The sequence below is a fragment of the Lepidochelys olivacea genome, assembly GCF_965140295.1.
Source record: "Lepidochelys olivacea isolate rLepOli2 genome assembly, chromosome: 5".
NCBI lineage: Eukaryota > Metazoa > Chordata > Testudines > Cheloniidae > Lepidochelys > Lepidochelys olivacea.
Window position 1 is genome coordinate 58,447,623 of NC_140415.1, and position 22,727 is coordinate 58,470,349.

General features: G+C 41.4%; 1 protein-coding gene across 1 annotated transcript in view; it reads left to right on the forward strand.

The window, feature by feature from the left end:
• ADGRV1 (adhesion G protein-coupled receptor V1) overlaps nt 1-22,727 on the forward strand; it is a 414,454-nt gene that overhangs the window by 48,894 nt on the left and 342,833 nt on the right. The window contains exons 12-22 of the mRNA XM_084628496.1: nt 256-382; nt 466-651; nt 4,907-5,087; nt 5,563-5,726; nt 6,631-6,754; nt 7,230-7,496; nt 9,300-9,426; nt 11,812-12,029; nt 13,415-14,158; nt 16,348-16,721; nt 19,140-19,316. Coding sequence (XP_084484622.1) covers nt 256-382; nt 466-651; nt 4,907-5,087; nt 5,563-5,726; nt 6,631-6,754; nt 7,230-7,496; nt 9,300-9,426; nt 11,812-12,029; nt 13,415-14,158; nt 16,348-16,721; nt 19,140-19,316 — 2,689 coding nt within the window. The remainder of the gene's footprint in view (nt 1-255; nt 383-465; nt 652-4,906; nt 5,088-5,562; nt 5,727-6,630; nt 6,755-7,229; nt 7,497-9,299; nt 9,427-11,811; nt 12,030-13,414; nt 14,159-16,347; nt 16,722-19,139; nt 19,317-22,727) is intronic.

The following is a 22,727-nucleotide window of genomic DNA, read 5'->3' on the forward strand; positions in this document are numbered from 1 at the left end:
AATAAAAACCAAACCAAACCAAAAAACCCAAAAACAAGTACATGAAAACATTCTCATATAATTGTTGTGATTTCTTTGTTTAATCAATGTCACCATTGCAGTTAATTATTGATACTCTTTCCTGGTTGGGACACTCAACACAAACCCATCAGAGTTTACCAAAGCTCTGATACGTTTATATACTTTGTACAGTATTGTATTTGTTTTCCAAACAATACTGCTCCTTCAGAATAGCTCTTTATCTTCCTTTTTCAGGGTCAGTGTGGAAAATGAGATCCTTAAATCTGGGTTTACAAGTTGTGAACTGATCATTATGGAAAATGATGATCCTGGGGGAGTATTTGAATTTTCTTCCTCTTCCAGAGGACCCTACACTATAAAAGTAAGTTTCCATGGTAGACACCTGACCCTAAAAGTATATTTGAGTACTGGGAAATTGCTTGATGTTCCATTCTCTTTTTAAAGGAAGGGGAGTCTGTTGAACTAGAAATTGTCCGCTCCAAGGGGACACTTGTCAAACAGTTTCTGCGCTACACTGTAGAGCCTAGAGACAGCAATGAGTTCTATGGAAACACAGGAATTCTGGAATTTAAGCCTGGTGAAAGGGAGATCATAATTACCCTGCTAACAAGGATGGATGGAATTCCAGAGGTAAAAGAATTTTTGTGCACTTAAATTGTGTTCACAAATTGTGTAATTTTAACAATTGTTTATGACACAGATGCTTTCGCTTGTAGATTTTAGTGACATTTTTGATGGTTTTCTATTGGTTCTTTTCAGTCTTTCTTTTCCTTATCAATGGACACAGAATAGAGGGAGACTGACTGAGCTATAAAGCTATCATATGTTGTGATACATGAAGGGGGGGGAGTAGCTCTCTTTGAGGGACACCCAGCTAACCAAACAGGTGTAAAATCCCTCTTGGTCTGTTCTCTGCTTGCTTTACCAACTGAAATGGCCCCTTAACTTCGTGGTCATAAATGAGTTCAAAAGGTGAAAATCCCAAACTGGGATGTGGTACAGCCCTGTAGGCAATGAGCAACTGCTGCAACACTAGGTCCCAACTGTTGGAGTACTCATTCACAAATTTACTTATCATGGCCCCCAAAGTCCCGTTAAACTTTTCCACTAGGCCATTTGTTTGATGGTGGTAAGGGGTGTCAACCAAGTGGTTTACGCCATGAGCTTCCGAAAGACGTTTCATGGTCCCTGCCAGGAAGTTAGTTCCCAAATCTGTAAGGATGTTGGGGGGCCAACGTACCTTGGCAAAAATGTCTGCCAATTCCTGGCTCATGCTTTCAGCCCTGGTGTTGCTTAGAGCTACTACTTCTGGCTGTTGGGTGGCAAAATCGATGAAAGTCAGCATGAACAGCTGTCCTCTGGGTGCCTTCTTAGGGAAAGGACCCAGAATATCCACAGCTACATGCTGAAATGGAACCTCAATGATGGGGAGTGGCTGGAGAGGGGCCTTGACCTGGTCTTGGGGCTTTCCCACCTCTGGCACACCTCACAAGACCGGACATAGGTAGAAACGTCCTTGCCCATTCCCTCCCCGTGGAATGACTTCCCCAAATGGTCCTTGGTCCATTTCACCCCACCATGGCCACTAGGGTGATCATGGGCTAAGCTCAAGAGCTTTTCTCTATACTTAGTTGGAACTACCAACTGTCTTTGAGGCTGCCAGTCCTCCTTGTGCCCGCCATAAAGGGTCTCCTTGTATAGAGGTCCTCCTTGTGCCCGCCATAAAGGGTCTCCTTGTATAAGAGTCCTCCTCCTATAACAAACCTGGACCTATTAGAAGAGCTCAGAGGCGGTTGGTCGCTCCGTGATGCTGTCCAAGCTCCCTTGAGTCTCTCATCCGCTTCCTGCAAGCAGAGAATAGGGATTTTACAGCTAACTGGCTGGCTGGGTGTCCATCAAAGGGAGCTGTTTCCCCCCCCTTCATGTCACATACATATACTTGAAGTTGTTTTGCATGAGATTGTATTAATTGGGGTCCTGTGCACTTTGCATGGGTATTAAAGTTTCTGTGACACTTTTTGAAAGGGTAGGTTTTGTCCTGATGTCTTTCCTCTTCCTCCATTATTATACAGCATGCTGAAGTTCTGTTGTCCACCTGACTATGCCTTTCACACCAGAAGTAGCTGTATCTCAGTGATGCTGTTTGCATATAGTATTTGTAGAGCTTTGGATGAAAGGTGCCATGTACATGTTACATGATGGTGATGATGATTTGAAATGTTACCCTTATGCTTTCCTCTTTCTCCCCAATCCATTTGAAAGAAGAGCAACTTTTTTTTTCTAATCTAAGGTGCTGAGTAGGGAATTGGCAGATTAGGCTGACACTTGGGTTTGAATGATGATCAGGTTTTGGCCCTAATATTGAACATAAGAACGGCCATACTGGGTGAGACCAAAGGTTCATCTAGCCCAGTATCCTGTCTTCAGACAATGTCCAATGCCAGGTGCCCCAGAGGGAATGAACAAGACAGGTAATCATCAAGTGATCCATTCCCTGTCACCCGCTCCCAGCTTCTGGCAAACAGAGGCTAGGGACACCATCCCTGCCCATCTTGGCTAATAGCCATTGATGGACCAATTATCCATGAATTTATCTAGTTCTTTTTTGAACCCTGCTATGGTCTTGGCCTTCACAACATCCTCTGGCAAAAAATTCCACAGGTTGACTGTGTGTTGTGTGAAGAAATACTTCCTTTTGTTTGTTTTAAACCTGCTGCCTATTAATTTCATTTAGTGACCTCTAGTTCTTGTGTTATGAGAAGGAGTAAATAACACTTCCTTATTTACTTTCTTCACACCAGTCATGATTTTATAGTCCTCAATCATATCCCCCTTAGTCATCTCTTTTCCAAGCTGAAAAGTCCCAGTCTTATTAATCTCTCCTCATATGGAAGCCGTTCCATACCCCTAATAATTTTTGTTGCCCTTTTCTGAGCCTTTTCCAATTCCAATCAATTTTTTGAGATGGGGTGACCACATCTGCACACAGTATTCAAGATGTGGGCATACCATGGATTTATATAGAGGCAGTATGATATTTTCTGTCTTATTATCTATCCATTTCTTAATGTTTCCCAACATTCTGTTCTCTTTTTTGATTGCCACTGCACATTGAGTGGATGTTTTCAGAGAACTATCCACAATGACTCCAAGATCTCTTTCTTGAGTGGTAACAGCCAATTTAGACCCCATCTTTTTATATGTCTAGTTGGGATTATGTTTTCCAATGTGCATTACTTTGCATTTATCAACATTGAATTTTGTCTGCCATTTTGTTGGCCAGTCACTCAGTTTTGAGAGATCCTTTTGTAGCTCTTCGCAGTCTGCCTGGAACTTAACTATCTTGAGAGTTTTGGATCATCTGCAAATTTTGCCACCTCATTGTTAACCCTTTTCCCAGATCATTTATTGGGATGACATCTATGTCCCTGAATCCAAATATCACCTCCTCCCCACAGAAACTGGGGTTACAGTGCCCAAAAGACTATAGGACTTTCTTTACCTAAAATGTCACCTGGAGAGGTATCCAGATGGCCTGCAACACCTCATTCTGCAGTGCATTGGGTCAGGAGCAGGTGGCTCTCTCCTCTTTCTGGGATCATCAAAGGTTGTTGGACAACAGCTTCCCCTCATTTTCAACTCTCCTGTTGTCAGCTTGCTGTTTCTTGAAGGGATAAAATTGAAACCAGCTGCCTTGCTAACTTGTTTGGTGGCAACAAGGCAAATGTTTGTCCAGTGATTAGTACCTGGATGATCCTTGAGTACAATTCTGTGGACACAAATGCATGAATGTTTGATCATTTTTACAAATGTGCTATTTTGTTCTTTTATGCCAAGTAATGAATGCAGATCTTAAATAGGTACTGTGACAGGGTCAGGTCAGATGGCTACAGGAGAGTAATAGAAGGCAGATATATTAGCCCCAGGTTAAGTAGGTCCCTTTTCCCTGGATAAGGTAACAGGGAAGGTTCTAGAACAATCAGGAACCTTCTGGAGACAAGACAGACAGGCTGATTAGACCACCTGCAGCCAATCAAGAAGCTGCTAGAATCAATTAAGGCAGGCTAATCAGGGCACCTGGGTTTAAAAAAGGAGCTCACTTCAGTTTGTGGTGCGCATGTGAGGAGCTGGGAGCAAGAGGCACTAGGATCTGAGAGTGAGAACGCGGACTGTTGGAGGACTGAGGAGTACAAGCATTATCAGACACCAGGAGGAAGGTCCTCTGGTGAGAATAAAGAAGATGTTGGGAGGAGGCCATGGGGAAGTAGCCCAGGGAGTTGTAGCTGTCACACAGCTGTTCCAGGAGGCACTCTAGGCAGCTGCATTCCACAGGGCCCTGGGGTGGAACCCGGAGTAGAGGGTGGGCCTGGTTTTCCCCCAAACCTCCCAACTCCTGGTCAGACACAGGAGAAGTTGACCTGGACTGTGGCTTCAGAAAAACGGCCAAGCTGAGGGCTGCCATGAAGCTCCAAGGCGAGCAAATCCGCCAATAAGCGCAAAACCCACCAAGGTAGAGGAGGAACTTTGTCACAGTACTTGCCCTAGAAGTTGGTTCTTTAGATCCATGCTATTTACTCATATTTCCGTAAATGAATAGCTGATGGTATCACCACATAATCATTATGTACCTTTGTACACTGTGATGTAGTACGTGTGATGTGCTAAGTGACCTTATTACTACATATAAGCTGATGACATTCCCTACTTTCAGGGATAGAAATGGGGTGCTGATCGTTATGCAGAAGTTAGCAAAGGAAACACATACTCATTGATTTGCTTTTTAAAGCTGTAACTCTTCTTGCCAGGTTGGTAATGGTGGACTGTGGTCCATTCTTTCCATGCTGTGAGTCTATATGGTTTTTCTGACTTAGTTTCCCTGTTCTAGCTGGATGAACTTTATTCTGTGGTACTCAGTAGCCACAGTGAACTGCCAAGCAAGTTGGGAAGTGCCACAAGGGTCAATGTAACCATTCTGAAGAACGATGATCCACATGGAGTGATTCAGTTCCTTGCTGATGAACTAGCAGTAACAATAAATGAAAGTAAAGGAGAAGACGTCTATGCTGGTAATTCCTGTTTTGTTCAAGCTATTATAGTTTAACTCCTACTAACACCCTTAAAACCATGAGGTTATAGGAACAGTGATTGCTTTCCCAGAAAGACTGCCAACAAGTTCCAGTGTTGTCACAAGAATTGAGCGTCCTCAGCACTTTGCAGGATATGGCCAGTATTTTGCAGATAAGATTTTATTGCACCAGGAGAGGCATATCAGTTGGCTGCCTGGCTCTTCAGCAGTTTCCAATTATACCCAATTTGGAAATGCCTCCATGTACCTATTTCTTATATCCATGTGACAATTTTATGTCTTTTATGTAGTTGTCTCACATATTGTGTTTTTAATGGTTCTACAAAAAGGAATCCCAGAATGATTAGTTCCCCTCCTCTTCTTTTTCTTTGAATTGGCTTTGTCAATCTGCCTCTCTTTGATTTTTATTATTTTGTGTATGCACACTTATCATACTGGATGTTTGCATTTCACAGCTGCTTACAGAATTGTAAGAAACCAAGGAAACTATGGAAATGTCAGTGTGTCTTGGGTTGTTGAACCAGTCTCTACCAATGACATCTACCCAGTGCAAGGGACAGTTTTCTTTGGAAACCAGGAGTTTTCAAACACGATAACCATTTACTCATTGCCAGATGAGGTAAACATTTTAGACAGATATATTCTGTTACTTTACTTTGGTGTGAGAACATTGAGAGACATGTGCTATGACTTGAAACTTTACAAAGAAGGATTTTTTTGTTTTAAAAGAAGCTAATTAAAAGAACAGACTCATAGATGAGGAAATCAAAATCCTCAAACAGCATGGAGCTAGACCATAACAGTCACAGAAGAGGAACATACCCTTAAACTAAATATACCAGGATAGTAAAATTGTAAGTTACAAGAGGCTATCTGGGTCCTTAAAAAATAGAAGTCCAGCCTAAGGGAAGCCAATGAAAGAAACATAAACTATGGATGTATAGGAGAATATATAAGATAGAAATCAGGAGGGTTAAGAGGGAATTTGAATAGTAAGTAACACATAGCCAAAGACACATAAAGCAACATGAAATTATTTTAAGAGTATTAGAAGAAGGAAACTGAAAGAGAATTTTTAGGTCTACTGGACCACAAAGGAAATAAAGGGAACAATTAAGGAGAAGAAGGAGGCTATTTCAGAGAAGTTAAATTACTTCTCTGTATCAGTATTCTCCAGGCAGGAAATTAGAAATCTACTCCAGACCTACTCTTTTCAAATAATAGTCAAATCCTAGTTCAGCAAAGTACTTATGCATAGATTTAAGTCACATTAACTACATTGGGATTTAAACATAGGGTTGAGTGCTTTCCTGATTTGGGGATCCAAAGCTGCAAACCTGTGGTGGTCTCTGGTCCCTTTCTGTACAAGCATATGGATAATTGTTAACTGGAGCCCCATACACATATCTAAGGATGAGTAAGTCAGGACTGGCCCTCAGAGCTTCCTCTGCTTTTGATTACCTCATTTTAATTTCTTCCTGTTTGCATAAAACAGATTTACTTCATATTACCTCTTTCTTTAGCTACCTGAAGAAATGGAAGTGTTCACCATCAGCCTAGTCAATACCACTGGGGGAGCCAGAGTTGGAAACACAACCAGCGTAGTTTTACAAATCACAAGGAACGATGATCCCATATACTTTTCAGGTTAGTTGCATTCCTTTGAAGGTGCAGTTACAAATACATTTACTGTCATTAGTGTTCTTATTCCCCAGACAAGATAAATGTTAAAGGTGAAATTCTGGTCCCATTGAAGCCAGTGTCAAAACTCCTATTGATTTGAATGGAGCCAGGATTTCACCCAAGTGCTTTATATTTTGATACATTTTTTTGCTAGCTTTCTTCCCCAGGGTGCTTTTTTTGGTTTGTTGTTTCTTTTTGATTTAGCCAGAGCCTTTTTTTCATGTGTCTCACCATTTCTTTTTTTCATGCTGAGGTGGGGTACGTGGCCAGGTCAATATCTTCCCATGCTGAAAATGTTTCCTCAAACTTTTCCAGATTTTCCTTCTGTCTCCTTGAGGAATCATTCTGCAGTTTACCTTTGTAGGATTAAACATTGACGTCTAGCATAGGAAGCTGATAGTCTGAAGGACGCTGCTGAATTTGTAATTATCTGTTTCAGATCCTGTTGTTGTAAAGGTTCAAGAAGGAGATTTTGTTCACTTTACAGTCCTAAGGAATGGATCTGCTGATGTAGTCATTACCGTTTTATATGCCACTGTCGATGGAGGAGCCACTGCTGAAGAGGGAGATTTCATTTCCAGTGGAAGGAGTGAAGCTCTTGTGTTTGGTGTTGGGGAAAGAGAACACAAAATATCAGTATTTATTAGTGAAGATGATACCCCTGAAACTGATGAAACTTTTTACATCATCCTCTTTAATTCTACAGGTGAAAATACTCATTTGCTCTAAATATAGTAGTTGTTGCCTCTCTCATTTTGTTTTTGCTGTGAAATCCCATATCTTGTGAAGAGTGTATAAAATAGTATGTTCTCATTGCTGAATTTCACAATAGGAAAGTGACTGTCAACAGAACTGTAAAATGAACATGCACAGTGTGTATTGGATTTAGGTTGGATATTAGGAAAAACTTTTTCACTAGGAGGGTGGTGAAACACTGGAATGCGTTACCTAGGGAGGTGGTAGAATCTCCTTCCTTAGAAGTTTTTAAGGTCAGGCTTGACAAAGCCCTGGCTGGGATGATTTAATTGGGGATTGGTCCTGCTTTGAGCAGGGGGTTGGACTAGATGACCTCCTGAGGTCACTTCCAACCCTGATATTCTATTCTATGATTCTATGATTTATGCCTGTATTCTCTCTTGTAGTGAATTACTTGATTGAAAGCTCACAAACCAGATAATATTGTTGATGCCATTTCTGCAGAAACCCTTATGCTGTAATTCTCTAGATGGGTTTTTTAACCATTTAAAGTTAACATTTGGAAAATCAATAATGCCATTGAATTGCCCATCCTTGTGTTAAAGGATTTCTTCATTGTAGAAATGAATATAAATGAGGATTTTTCTGAAATCATGGGCTGCAATGGTGCCAGACATATGGCTGGTGTATGGGAAAATAAAATACAGAACTGCCATATTTTGGGAGAACGGTACATAAACAGGCCTGTGTACTCTTGATATTATTTTGGTATGGTGTGTTGTATAAATGATTTTTTTACCTACGTTATGGTTTGAGCAAGATCCCACCTGTGTGTGAATAGATTTCAGAAGTTACACAGTGAACTACCAATGAAGAGTAGATTTATAAACTAAGAAATAATAATAAGACTTAAAAGCCCCCTGGAATGCTTGGCAAGATAAAATGGTATGAAATTGATTATTCCTTTCATTGATATTCCTTGTGCACTCATTTCAGATAAAAATGCTTATGTGTTTAAAAAAATTCCCCTTGCACTATCTGTTCTAAAAAGATGATGATGTTGTGGAAATCTTCATTCATGTACTCATAAAACCAAACAAAGAAAAATATGCCACAACTTCTGAAGTACTGTAAGTGATCCTGGAGCAGGGCTCAAAAAAGCTTGATCGAACGTGGAATTTATGAGTAAATGAGATATTGGCCTTGGTCCTGAAAGGCACAGTAAGACTTCCACTCCAGTGGAAGTGTGGGTGGACTCTTTAGAAGGTGTGACTAAAGTTAAGTACTAAGCACAGTAGAAGTTAGTCTAAAGTCTTTTAATTGTTCGATCACTTTTAAGAGTACAGGGTGGAAAAAAAGGGAGGGAATGGACAGAATATGTACATGCCTGGGGATGGGTGAAAATGAGTGTGATCCTTGGCATACAAAGGAGACACAGCCTCACACTCCTCTCTTTGGCATTAGTCCTGCTATTAGCCAGGAATAACATGGCAGTCAAATAGTAGTGTTCTCCCTAATTCAGGGCCAGGCTCCCCTACCCGGCTCATTACTTTTATCTTGCACTTGTACACACAATACTTTACACTTGCACTGTGCAGGATAAAGCCCATTGTAATTTATTGCCTCTGTATTTCCTGTTACACTCAAATATCTCAAATATTGCTTATATGGGTAAAGATTTGAACCTTTAATTTTTTGTCTGTTACATATGCTAGAAAATATTTGGATATGATGAGAAAACTATTCCATTGATAATCACATTACATTAGCTTTCTGCTTTTTATTTGGAACCATATAAATCTTTGGCTTTTAGGTGACACCGTAGTCTACAGGGCTGGGATGGCTACAGTTGTCATTGAAGCGAATGATGACCCAAATGGCATTTTCTCTTTGGAACCTTTTGACAAACTGGTGGAAGAAGGCAAGACTAATGTTTTTTTGTAAGTAGTATTTAAAATGATACCTTCCAAGAAATACTTTGTGGTGCTTCATTGAAGATATTTCAGTCTAAGCCACATACCAACTTTGCATGTACAATAGTTACATAAAGGAGACTTTTGAATTAAACAAAGTCTGAATAAAAATAAATTAGAAGAATATTTAGGGGAACAAATGTTAGTTTACATAACAAAAATGCATACAGAAACTACTCAGAGATTTGATAGATGAGGTGTGTATGTCAATAATCATGATATGGTTGGCTGATGATATATTTTTCATGTACTGCAGATATGAAATAGCTGAATGATCAAGCAGACATGACCTAGAGTAATAAAGTAAACACTAAATAACCCAACAACCCCTCCCCCAACCCAACAATATTTCATTGTGCAGCTGATGCTGATGTCATGGGGAGTTACCTAGCTGATTCCCTGCATCTTGCTTTGAAAAGTTACCCCCCATTGTTTCATTGTTTGTTTGTTTTTGTTTTACCTGCCTCTTACAGGAAGACATGGCCCTTCAGATAGGACACTCCTTTAGGCTGAAAGCATCCTCCCCTGAGCTGACAATAAAACCCATTACTCTTGTACCCACACAAGGAATGTATGTATCCAGAAGCAGCAGGGGTTAAGATTTGCTTGGGTTTGCTTGGCAGGTGGCTCGAGTTATCCTGCTAATTAGCTCAGTAGGAGGTATATAAGCTACTGACTTCCCCAAGAACAAAACTGGAAGGTCATAGAGATCAGTCAAAGAGGTTATATTAAGGGCTCCAGCCTAAGTATCTGGGAAGGGGATTTTTTTCATACTACTTTTTGTTTTCTTAGACTCAATCCATTTTTTGACAGAAGCACGTGGCTGGGACCCTCATTGGAAAGGTCCTTGTGATGTATTGCTGTTAAAGGCCTAATAAATACAGCATCCCAGGAAAGGGCAACACTTGGATATTAAGCAGCATGGTGTTTGGTATCTTTTTATGCTGGGGGAACCTTGGTTCTGTTTTGATTATCTCTTCTTTGTAATCCTATTTGCAGAATGAGTGGGCTGAATTTGACCATGTGTGAGGAAAGTTGATTTAAATTAAGAGTGAGGGTGTGGGAGAAGCAGAGCACACCTGTTTTTGATGAGGCTCTGTTTAGCTAGAGCATTGTCGATGTGCTAATTATATTACTGGTGCACTCAATTGATAAAGGCACCGTGAATGGCTGCTTTGCTTTCTTTCATTTGTGGTGTTCTGCAGTGCCTTTTAGTACAATATGTTGTTGCCAGATAAATATGTAAAAGAGCCAAATTCTGTTTCCAGGTGCACCAGTGTAAACCTGGAGTAACTCTTGATTTCAGTGGTGATAACACCAGTTTAACAAAGCAGAATTAGCATGGGGTGACTGAATGTGGGGAAAAATATTTTGAAGAATAAAATTACAGTCATCCAACTACATTCCATGGCCACGTGTATATTCTTTTTAAATAGAAACCCCTAGCCTGCTGCATCTGATGCATGAAAAACAGTTTACATTGGTCACTGTCATGGAGAAGTCCTAATCTAAATAAAATTGATGAAAGAGACAACTAGAAAAAGGCAGAAGGGTGGGAGTAGATAAAATTGTAGCCCATCATACAAGGTTGGGCTTGGGTTGTAAAGAGGGATTTGATTTTTGGAGGTCACTTGGTACAAACTTCTGTTCCAAACAGAAGGCAGCATGAAAAAGTCTGGTAAAAAGATTAAATATAATACAGTGGCCTACTCCATGTGGCACAACTCCATCCAGTATCTTGTCCCAGTGACTGTTTAGCCTACTACAGCATTCTACATTAGCTCAAATGGTAGAGGCGTGTGTTTTGGAACTGTGGATCCTAGGTTCAGTCCCTACTGACAATCATGATGTTTATATATCTTCAGCTGAGATTTGTGGTGTATACACATGTTGGTCTCATCAAATAAAACTAACTCACATGTTGGTGAGAGACTAGACCTCCAATACCAGTTACACAGAGTGGGTGAGAACAGTGAATTTGGTTGCTTCTTATAGGCTTGGAACTGTAATATTTATGAGATACAGAGCTCCTTTCTATGCATAGATATGCAAGTGCATGTTTCCATGCAGCTTAAAAGTACTGTACTGCGGGCACTCTTATAAGCCATACGAGATTTTTTTGGAATGTATGTAACATAGAGTCATGTAGCTGAGAGCAGCATTGAGTTATGAGGGTGCAGATCTTCAACGGGGTAGGGAAAGGTGTTCCTCGTACTTAAAATGGCTGTGGATTATTTAGATAACTGTAAATTGTACTTGTATAGTACTGGCTTGCACCTAGGTTTCATTTGCTCTCGCTGATTGTTGATAGATATTTGCCAGAAAGTTTACTGTGTCTAATTCATTGCATAGGATTGTGAGACAGAGAGGACACTTTGGCAATGTTTCTTTGACCTGGCAACTCTTTGGGAACGATTCTGCTTTGGAGCCAGGACAAGAGTTCTATGAAATCTATGGGACGGTGTGGTTCACGGATGGCGAAGGATCAAAGCCAGTAACTCTTCATGCCATTCCTGATAAAATTCCTGAATTCAATGAATTTTATACCTTAAAGCTGGTGAATGCTTCAGGTACTGTTCCCCTACCCCACACCTTCTAAAACCAGGATAATTTTATACCTTAACTAAAGAAAGTTTCATAGAAGTACCTCTGTTTCTGACATTTGAATTTTCTATTTCTATCCTATAACTTTCCAGCAAGAAGTTTTATTTTTACATCTTATTTTATTTTAGTCACAGCTTGATCCAACACAGATGCATGAGTACTGTACAGATATTCTATTCCTGAATTTATTGTTCTTATGGTAAATTTGAAACAGTCTGGTGGCCATTTAGGGGTTATCTCATTGAGTGATTTCTGAAATGCAGCTCTTTAGTAAAAACAATTAATTAAGGGCTACATTATGGCCAAGATTTTCCAAAATGACTAGTGATTTGGGGTGTATCAGTATTTTGGGTACCTAATTTAGGGGGGTCTGATTTTCCAAGGGAGGTCGCTCAGTGTTTTCGGAAAATGAAGCCTCTCTAAAGCTGAGCACCCCAAAATGGATTCTCCCCAAACTGCTAGTTGCTCCTAAAAATGTTGGCCTATGTGTTTAAAGCACAGTCCCCCAACGGAGAGAGAAGTAACAACCCTTTGGGCAGCTGAATGCTATTGTGCTGGTACAGTGCCGTGGTTACATAATCCTGCCATAATGTGTTTTTTCCCTGCACAGAAGTGCAAATGTGGGTGAGTGTGGCTACTTTATTACCACGAGACCCACCTGCTGCTTTTTATAGACTCCAGGACCATGGCCAAAGTCTCCTTTGCTTGCTAGGGTCTTTCATGCCCAGAAAGAAATGAAAATATCTCTGACCCTACCCTAATCGGTTCCTAATGACTCAGTATTTCATGCAGCTCAACAAACTATTAGTGTGAGAAATCCATAGACCTTTCACTATAGATCTATGGATCCAACTATGAACAGGACATGCTGTGAATAGCTCTTTGCAGTCCAGAGGCAGTGGGCCAAGTTCTGCTCTCATTTACAGTAGTATGTGTCTGTAGTAACTTCAATATTAATGAAAGTAAATTTGGCCCAGGAGCTCTACCAGATGACTCAAACATAGGCCACCTCTTGTGCTAATTCAACAGAAATGGGGTGAATTAAATCTCTGCAGAAAGTCACTCTTTGCGTATTTTATACCTAACAATGGATAACACATGAATGACAACACACACTTTTAAACAGAAATCGTTCATGCATGTTTTTAATTAATAATGTTGAAGCAACATTTGATTTATGGTAGAACATTTTGAACACTTCCTTTATCACACAATTTTAGTTCCTTTGAAAAAGTATTTTATTATTAAAAGCAATTTTTGGTTGTTTGAATGGATCTTATTTCAGATAGTGGTATCTGAGGTGGGTTCTTAAGGAGTCCTATTAACTTTTGTTTTAATTTGTATCACACAGGTGGGTCTCCAGGCCCTGGTGGCCAGTTAGCTGAAACCAATCTTGCTGTAATTGTGATGATCCCATTCAATGATGACCCTTTTGGAGTCTTTGTCATAGACCCAGAGAGCCAGGACCGGGAGATAGTGGAAGATGTTCTCTCTGAAGATGATATCTCCTACATTACAAACTTTACAATTTGGAGGCAACAGGGTACCTTTGGAGACGTCCGGGTTGGCTGGGAAATATTATCCAGTGTGTTCCCAGCAGGTCTACCACCAATGATAGATTTCTTATTGCTTGGATCATTCTCAAGTTCTGTACAGTCTCAACCTCACAGGAGGCGTCATCACAGTGGAACAGATGCTTTGTACTTCAGTGGAAAAGAGGATGCATTTGGGACTGTTGACCCTGACTTCCGCTTCAGTTGGGATAACATGCTTGCCAACTTTACATTTTCAGCTTGGGTGATTCCTAACCCCAACAGTGATGGGTTTATAGTAGCAAAGGACAATTACAATGGAACCATATATTATGGTGTGAAAATCCAAACAAATGAATCCCATGTTTCTGTCATGCTTCATTACACAGCACTGGTGTCCAATATTACATATGTGGCCAAGACAACTATCATGAAATATGTGAAAGAAAATACTTGGATTCATCTTTTGATTACTCTGGAGGATGGCACAATTGAGTTTTACATTGATGGAAATCCAGTGCCTGGAGGAATAAAGAGCCTCAAAGGAGCAGCAGTTGTTGATGGTGAGCAAATAATCTTCATTTTTTCTTTTTCTATAAAAGTAAAATTCTGCACTAAGCAGCAAGTCCAGTCCCATTGAAAAGTATACTCATAATATTAAATAACTTTTGAAATAAAGCTACTATATGTGAAATTTTTCCTTTTTTAACTAGAAGCAAACTTCTTGATAGATTTTCAGAAAATAGATTTCATGGAGTTATAGTAGTACAACTTCCATTAAAGTCAATAAAGTTATGCAGCTGAAACGGCTGTAGCTCACGAAAGCTTATGCTCAAATAAATTGGTTAGTCTCTAAGGTGCCATAAGTACTCCTTTTCTATTTTGAAAATAGAATTTTATTGTGTCTATTAACTTGCCTGAAACACCTTGTGGATTTAATAGAATGTTTTTTTTCAGGATTTAGATGTACTTGAACATGTGTATGCATAATAGTTTTAAAATTCTGCCGAGAAATATAGGCTCTACTCCTGAAAACACTCACAAGAACACATAAGCATGTGCATATCATACTGTGAGGTGTTAGGATGTTCCAGGTATGTGTCAGGCGCACAGGATGAACATGGTTTCTGGATGTGTCTGATATATTTAGCCTTTGTGAAATGCTTAAGATGCACAGAAGGTGCTGGAAAGGGGTTCAGAGAGATTCAGAAATAAACAGCTCAGAAAATGAAAAGAACTGCAAAAGAAATGCATCCTTAAAACAGCATTAATGACACCACTACTACAAACAACTAGAAAATAAATTATTTTTCTTCTTTAGAGAAGGGAAAAAATGATGAAAAGGGTTATGATAGGAAGACATTTATGATGCCAGTATCCTAGCACAAGGGGCTGTTGTGGTCTTTCTCCCTGTCTATAGTGGAGAGGCCTAGACATGGCAAAAGAAGGGGGAGAGGTGATTCCTGAGGAGCTGTGAGAAATACAGCTCTGCTTCTCCTCTGCAGCTCCGGCTGGCGATCCATCTCTGCATCACTGACTGTAACTTGCTAGAGAGAGAGACTATCAGTTAGTTAGCCACAGATGGTTCACTGGCTGGTGAGCAGTACCCAGGTGAATGACTAGGAGGGAGGGTGACCATATGTCCCATTTTGGCCGGGACAGTCTCTCTCTTTTTTTTTTTTTAAGCCCTGTCCTGACTGTCCCAACTTTTTTGGCAGAAGTGGGCATTTGTCCCATTTGCTTTTGCCAGCTGATAAAGTTGGCAAGAAGAAACGGGACAAATGTCCACTTTTGTCAAAAAAAGTGGGGTGCAGCGATGCCAACTTCATGTGCGGGGAGGAGTAGGGCTTGGGCACACAGGGTTGCAATGCCAGCCCCGTGCAGGGAAGGGTCCTTGGGTGAGCAATGCCAGCCCCATGCAGCGGTAGGGAGTGGCTTGGGCGACTGGCTGGTGCATGGGGCAGGCTTGGGTGAATGGCTCAGGCCAACGTCACGCGGGAGGGTGGGGAGGGCTCGTGCTAACCCCATGCAGTATTGGGTTTCCCTTTGGGAAATATGGTTACCCTAATGGGAGGGCAGTTCATGGGGATATTATACTCACTTTCCCCTGCCACACGAATATAATCTTTGATAGTTGTCATATGAGAGCCATTGCATCTCAGTGGTTTAAGGCAGCCCTACTGTGAATGCAAGGACAAACCTTACACCAATTTTGGGTGGCTAGCATAGACATGCTCAACATTTGCACTTCAGTTGAAGTAGATCAGTCACTTGAATTACAAATGATTGAATGCTCTAATGTGAGCCAAGCCTTTGGAGGAGCTCTCAGATACTTGGGCTGATCTGTACAGTTGCTTGTAATGTCGGACTTTGTACCATTCTATGGTTCCTCAAGGAACCAGTTCTGTCTGTCTTCTCCTCTTGTTTTCAATGTTATCTATTCTCTAGTTTCATAGTAGTAGCCGTCATGACTTAATTTACTTATCTTTAGCTGGCTTGGCACATCTTCTAAACATTTGTTCGTCCCTACATGTCTTTTGGAGAAAATATATTAAGATGATATCCATACCATTCAACATAAACTTGTTGTTTTACGTGTGGGAGCTCAGCCAGGCTACGACACTTACATTATTAATGAGATTATAAGAGCTAATAAGCCAAAAGAAACCATCATGACAGCTTTTCATTTACACACTTCTATAATTTCGGGGCAAAAGTATCAAAGAAGTATAAATGTTCATTTCTCTTTCAGGTCCAGGAATAATAAGAATTGGTGCAGGGATGAATGGCAGCAGCAGATATACAGGATTGATGCAGGATGTGAGGCTTTATGAGCGTAAACTGATGCCAGTAGAGATCTATGAACTTCATGCCACCCCAGCAAGGACTGATATGAACCCCATCTCTGGATATTTAGAGTACCGACAGGGAGAAACTAATAAGTCATTCATTGTGTCTGCAAGAGATGATGAGGAGGAGGAAGGAGAGGAGTTATTCATACTAAAGCTTGTCTCTGTGCATGGGGGAGCTCGAATTCCAGAAGAAAACACCATAGCAAGATTAAGAGTACAAAAAAGTGACAACGCCAATGGGCTGTTTGGCTTCACAGGAGCATGTATTCCTGAGGTAAGATGACTATTAAAAAGACGATGAGTGAAATTCTGGACCCAGTGAAGTCAATTGACTTCAGTGGGGCCAAGATTTCACTCTGTTGCTTTCAGTGGATGGGAAGCAAAATAATTTGGGTTTAAAATCTTGCGGACAACACATTTATCTAATATAGCACCATATTCTTTCATACTGGAGAATGAAATTCACACCTGTGCATTTTTTAGTAGCTGTTCTGAAAAACCCATAAAATATTTTTGTTTAGAAAATAAATCAGCCCCTATTTAGCAGACTATTCATTACAGCATGAATTAGTGATCATGAAAATAACTCATTCTTCACTGATGTCTAATATCTGAGACTAAATTTGTTGTAAATTCCCACCTCTCCCTCCTTTCTTGGATTGTGAGTATTGTAATTCTTTATTTATTTTTCTACGTGAAATCCAGTATGCCAGACAGTGTTGCCAACTCTTGCAGTTTAATTGCAGTGTCAAGATAGTAGGGGTTTTTCTTAAAACCCAGCTCCTGGAGTGAAGTAAAATTTATTATTTTTTTTTAAATTGTATGATTTGTAATCCAATCTCATGACTTTTTCCAGGTGGGCTCAAAATTTTTGAACACTCTGGTTGGCAGTAATGTTGGCCCTATCCAACTTTCCCTTCCCTTTCTGTGCATGTATCTATGTTCCTTCTCACTGCCCTCTTCAGTTTGCTTCTCCTATTACAAGTAAATATCCTCCAGCAGGGCCTGGAGAAGAGCATGAGCTCACCACAGGATTGCTCAGGAGAGTGATGTTATCTTGCTAGGACATGAGGCAGGAAGTGCAACTGAGCATCTACAAAACCGTAATTGACCAAGTGCTGTCAAATTCACAAAGTAAAAAACAGATATGATAGGGTTTTTTCCTGCAATCTCTTTCAGTTCGAGTAGTTTACGGGTTACATGCCACAATAGTAAGTACAACATTTTCAGATGAAAATGTGGTTTTCATTTGTCTCCCTTGTCCTGAACCTTTTCTAAATATTTGTTTTACATCCCTTTTACCCCCAGCTGACTGACAAGGTCTTCATTGTTTTCTAAATGCCTGTTCCCATTTGAGAGCAATGAAACAACTACATCAAACCATAGATGTATTATCCTATTTCTAAACATTGGTGGTCTACACTGTGATATCATTACTTGCTTTGAAAAGTACCATATTCCCAGTAGTCCCGTGGAATCAGGCCTTCAGTGCTCTTTCCCAAGCCTCGCTTCAAAGAATTTATCAAACAACTGAAATATTAGGTCTGTTCAACATTGGTAAAACTTCATAGAAGAGAAGAACTTAGCCCATATTCTGTTGAATATGTGGAATATTAACCAGTAATTAAACTGAAAAGCTTTGCCATGCATTAAAAAATATAACTGTCCTGATGAACATCCACTTTGTTCTAATATTTCAAATGTTAGTGTTTTCACCATTTTAAATAAAATCTCTATGTTTTCAGTGGTTTGTAAAGCACAGATAAATGGGAAACTAAAATCATAATGGCTTTGTTTGGAATCTTCTCTGACCTTTTTTGTTACATCATCCCTATTTGTCCTCCAAACACATCATAAAGACCTCAATCTTCTTGGTTTGAATGAAAGCAGTTTCCAATTTGGACTCTGTTTGCTTTTTAAGTGCCTGCCATATGCTGTGATAATAGAGTCCTTCAGGTCCAAGTGCCACTGATACAGTCTCATACCACAGGTCATCACCCATGCATGAAGCAAAATTAAAAATTAATAGGAAAAGTTAATTGTCCAGTACTCATCTTAAATCTATTTCAGCAGGGAAGCAATAGCTAATGATTATATGGCAGATACACAACATTGTTTTAGCATGCTTTGTATACATATCTGTCTACTAGGGAACTAAGTCATGCTTAGTGTACACTGGAAGCTGTCATACAGCATACAGAACACATGATTACTATTCATCTTAAACCTTTTCAAAAGTATGGTTGTCTGATTAAATTATTTTCTGTCATCATTCCATGACAGTTATTATTTATGAGAGATGTACAGACAGTCCCAATAAATATTCTCTGAAATTCTTTTATATTTTTTTCATACAAAGAATACTGTGGTACAGACCGCTTGATTTTTTTCACAATTGTTTATGTACGATGATTGAAAACTGAAAGTAAGAAAAATGCTCTGTTTAGCTTAAGTAATGTTGAGGATGGAGAAAGCCCGATCTATTTTAAAGATTGAATTGCTAAAGAAAACTAAAATCATTGTTCATGAATGTAAAGTAGTGAATTTTTTCCTAAATTCCGAGAAAGATCTTGAATTGCAGTAACATAGGAACAATTTTCCTGAAGACCTGATAATTTTCAAAGGATCACTTCTATTGTACTCATTCACTTGAAACTTGTACATTGTTGTCAATCTTCTTATTTGCTTACAGACTTCTGATGAAGGTTCCACTATATCGTGTGTTGTGGAGCGTACACGGGGGGCTCTGGATTATGTGTATATATATTATGTTATCTCTCAGATCGATTCCACCAGCATTAATTACTCTGTTGCTGATTTTGCAAATACCAGTGGAACTATCACATTCCTTCCTTGGCAGCGATCAGAGGTAAACCTGATCTTATTAAAGTTAGTCATCTGGTTCCATGCAAGCCTCCTGGAAAATACCTTTCTGTATACTTTACTGATTCTCATACTTGGAAATGTTTCCTTAGACAACTGTTATGGAACTTTATTGAATCTGTCACTCCTTATAACTAAAAGTGATGATATATTCATACATCTATTTATCAATATATAATAAGTATATGTTCACAAAAAAATAAAGTATAGGTGGACATGAACTGAAATATTGGCTCTAAACACCCTTGAACTTGGAGGAAGTTTGGGTTCAAGTCTGAACTTTGACTCAAACTCATCTCTATATAAAAAGCAATAAAAGATCAATTTATTTTTAAAAATTAGTAGCAGTCAGATCTTTGCACAGATGCTCAGATCAAGTGTTTTGTGTCTCCTATTGCTCAGTTCTTTTCCTGTGACTTTAATTGTGGATTGTGTTGTGGGAACTCGTACATACATTTGAAGAACAGGTAAAGGACTGAGATAGGGTATGGCCTTTGGGGATGTTTTAAAAAGTTTTTTTTTCTTGTGTTGCTTGAATGCTGGTAAATACAATGATAAACATTGTTGGAAGTTTTGCTATCAACTTCACCCATGCAGCTCTATTGAAGTCTGCGTAAGGGACTGAGCCAGACCCATTGAAGCCAATGGAAAGAGTCTCAGTGACTTTTTTTTTTTTGTCCAGCTATATCAAAAGGCCAGGAGACATTTTGATATTGTTTTAATCAGGCTGCAATTTTATTATTAGGTGTCTGGGACTAGCTGGCAGATAGAAGTGTACAGTGCAGGTGACCCCATGTTCATTCCATAATTACCCAGGGGGCTTCTGCCATCTCCCCATCTTTTTCCGTCCAGGTCCCCCCCAGCCAATCCATTACTGGGACCTTACCATGCACTCCCCCCTTGTAGTAGAGTTAAGGTGGGCTATAAGGGGGAAGATGGGTTGGCTCCCTCCCCTACCAATGATAGGAATCCCCTCCCCCCTAATTCCATTCCTTTAATGAAAATGTCCTTATTCAGTCCTTTTCCAAGCCATTTACCAGTCACTATATACCTTCCCTATGGAGTACCTGCACTGGACATCCGCCCACACATATAAAATGAGTTGCGACATAGCCTAGAGTCCTTTATGCCATGCATGAACAGAGCTCTTCCAGAACCTGCTATGGGGAAGGCGTAAGAACCCCAACTCCATGTAGGCCAATCTGGTGGTAAGGGAAAAATTCCTTCCCAGCCCCCCTAAACAAGGGGAAGCTAGTGCAATGCCCACAGCAGCTCTTCACTAAACCTGGTATTTCACCACCTAAAACGGAAGCTGCCTCAGCCTGCCCTATGCAAAAGGGGACTTCACGCCCAAGGCTGCCACTTTTTAAACCCTTCTGCCAATCTGGTCCTCAGAAGAATGAGTCAGCGTCGCCAGGCTGGCCCCTTGTCCCCTTTTGCATAGGGTGACCATATTTCCCTATGCTGAACACAGGACACCGAGTAAAATTACTCATATTCAAGCAAGATCAACGGCAATCAGTCAGAACTATGCAGTACAAACGTTCAATATAACATCAAGTTGACTGAACCTCTGTTAAAAAGAAATACTGCGTAGTTGGATTCTCTTTATTTACCTTCTGATCTTTAAGGCTTTAGGGCTCACACGGGGAGGGATGACACACACACTCCAGCCTCCGCCCCCCATGGGGAGTGGTGACAAACACACTCTACTGTACAACTCTCTCACACAGGGTGGGTGACTAACCTGACCCTCCTTGCCCGGCACTCTCCACCCTCCATGCCTGGCTGAGTCGCCGGGACAGACCGCCTCTCTTGGGACCTGCGCCACGTGAGGGGGAGGCATGCAGAGTCACATGCTCCCCTACCCAGATTTCTGCCAGGATTCACACCAGAATTTGACCAGCAGCAGCCTCTGTGGGAGGGAAGGGATGGGAGCTGCTTCCAGTTGCAGGGGAGGAGGAGGTAAGGAAGGGATGACCTCGCCCATATCTTTGCGGAGCTCATCCCTTTTCTTCACCCCTTCCACAGCTTGTCCCTTTCTGCCCGCACCATGTCGAAAGTCAGCTAACACCTTCAGGCTGCTGCTGGCCACTGACATAATCCAGCCGCCTCCTGTCCCCTGGCTATAGCATGGGCAGGAAGGGGTTAAGCCCTCCTGCGCTCAGGGAACCTGCTCAGGGAACCTGACTGCTTCAGCAGCCAGAAAGGTGGCTCAGCAGAGGAGGGTTCCTAGGGAACGGAGCAGCCTCCCGCTTCCTGGGGGCAGGACCCAGGTTGGTGGGGGGAAGGCAGGTGAGGAGGGTGCTAAGTCCCTGCCCCAGGGGCTGCTGTGGAGCCTGCAGGTTCAGGGGGTGAACATGCTGGAAATCGTTTTCCCCCCCAACTCCAGAGCTTAGCTGAGCTGAGGAGAGGCTTCCCTGTGCCAGCACTGTGCGGGGCTTTGGCACATTCAGGGCTCTGCTCCTCCTGGCCATCGCCCTGGACCAGAGGCTCTTGGGCTTTCCTGGGGCGCCAGCCCAACCAGAGGCAGTGGGGGAAGGAAGGAGCCTGCCAGACAGGCTGTTGGTGAACTGAGCGCTCCAACCAGCGGCTGGTTCTCTGCACAGCGCTGGGAACAAGATACACCCCACCAGGGGAGATATGGAGGAGCAGTGGGGCTGAGGGGAGGGAGGGACAAAGGGGCAAAGCAGGGAGAGGACAGCGAGAGGGGAAGCACTTAAAGGGTGATGGGTGGGCAGCAGAGGTGACACATAATCAGCCGCTGCCTGGCGCCTGCCTGCACACACCAGCCACTGCAGCATGCAGTCAGCGCCGGCCGGAAATGGGACAGGGCAGGACCCTGCTGGGGCTGCACTGACGGACCAGCAGGGGGGAGCGGCTATCAGCCTTGCAAACCCACCCGCATTGTCGGCCACTGGACCCTACACTCACCGCTGGTGGGCGGGCAGCTGGCGAGCCAGGATCCAGCCAGCAGCAGGATCCACCAGTACTGATTGGGTGGGGTGGGGGGAAACATGGGACAGTTTGCCCATTTTTAAGAAAAAATCGGTATACCTGCAGGAGGGCTTAAATATGGGACTACCCCTTTAAAAGCAGGACTTCTGGTCACCTTATTTTTGCAGCAGTTTTCTTCTCCCCTCCCATCTCCAGTCAGAAAGCATTGTTCCCTTAATTCAGCCAGTCAGCCAAATTCTCTCCTGCTTAAAGGTGTGGTGTGGTTATTATTGGAATTTTGGTTCGGGTCCTAACCAAATAGTTTACGTAACTGAGGGTAGAATTTGGCCCAAAGCTTGTAATATCTGAAAACATTATGGCACTCCTCAAATCCTTGTCCATTCCATTTCATTCACAGTTGAGACATGTTATTGTTTATCATACACTGTAGTATATAGAG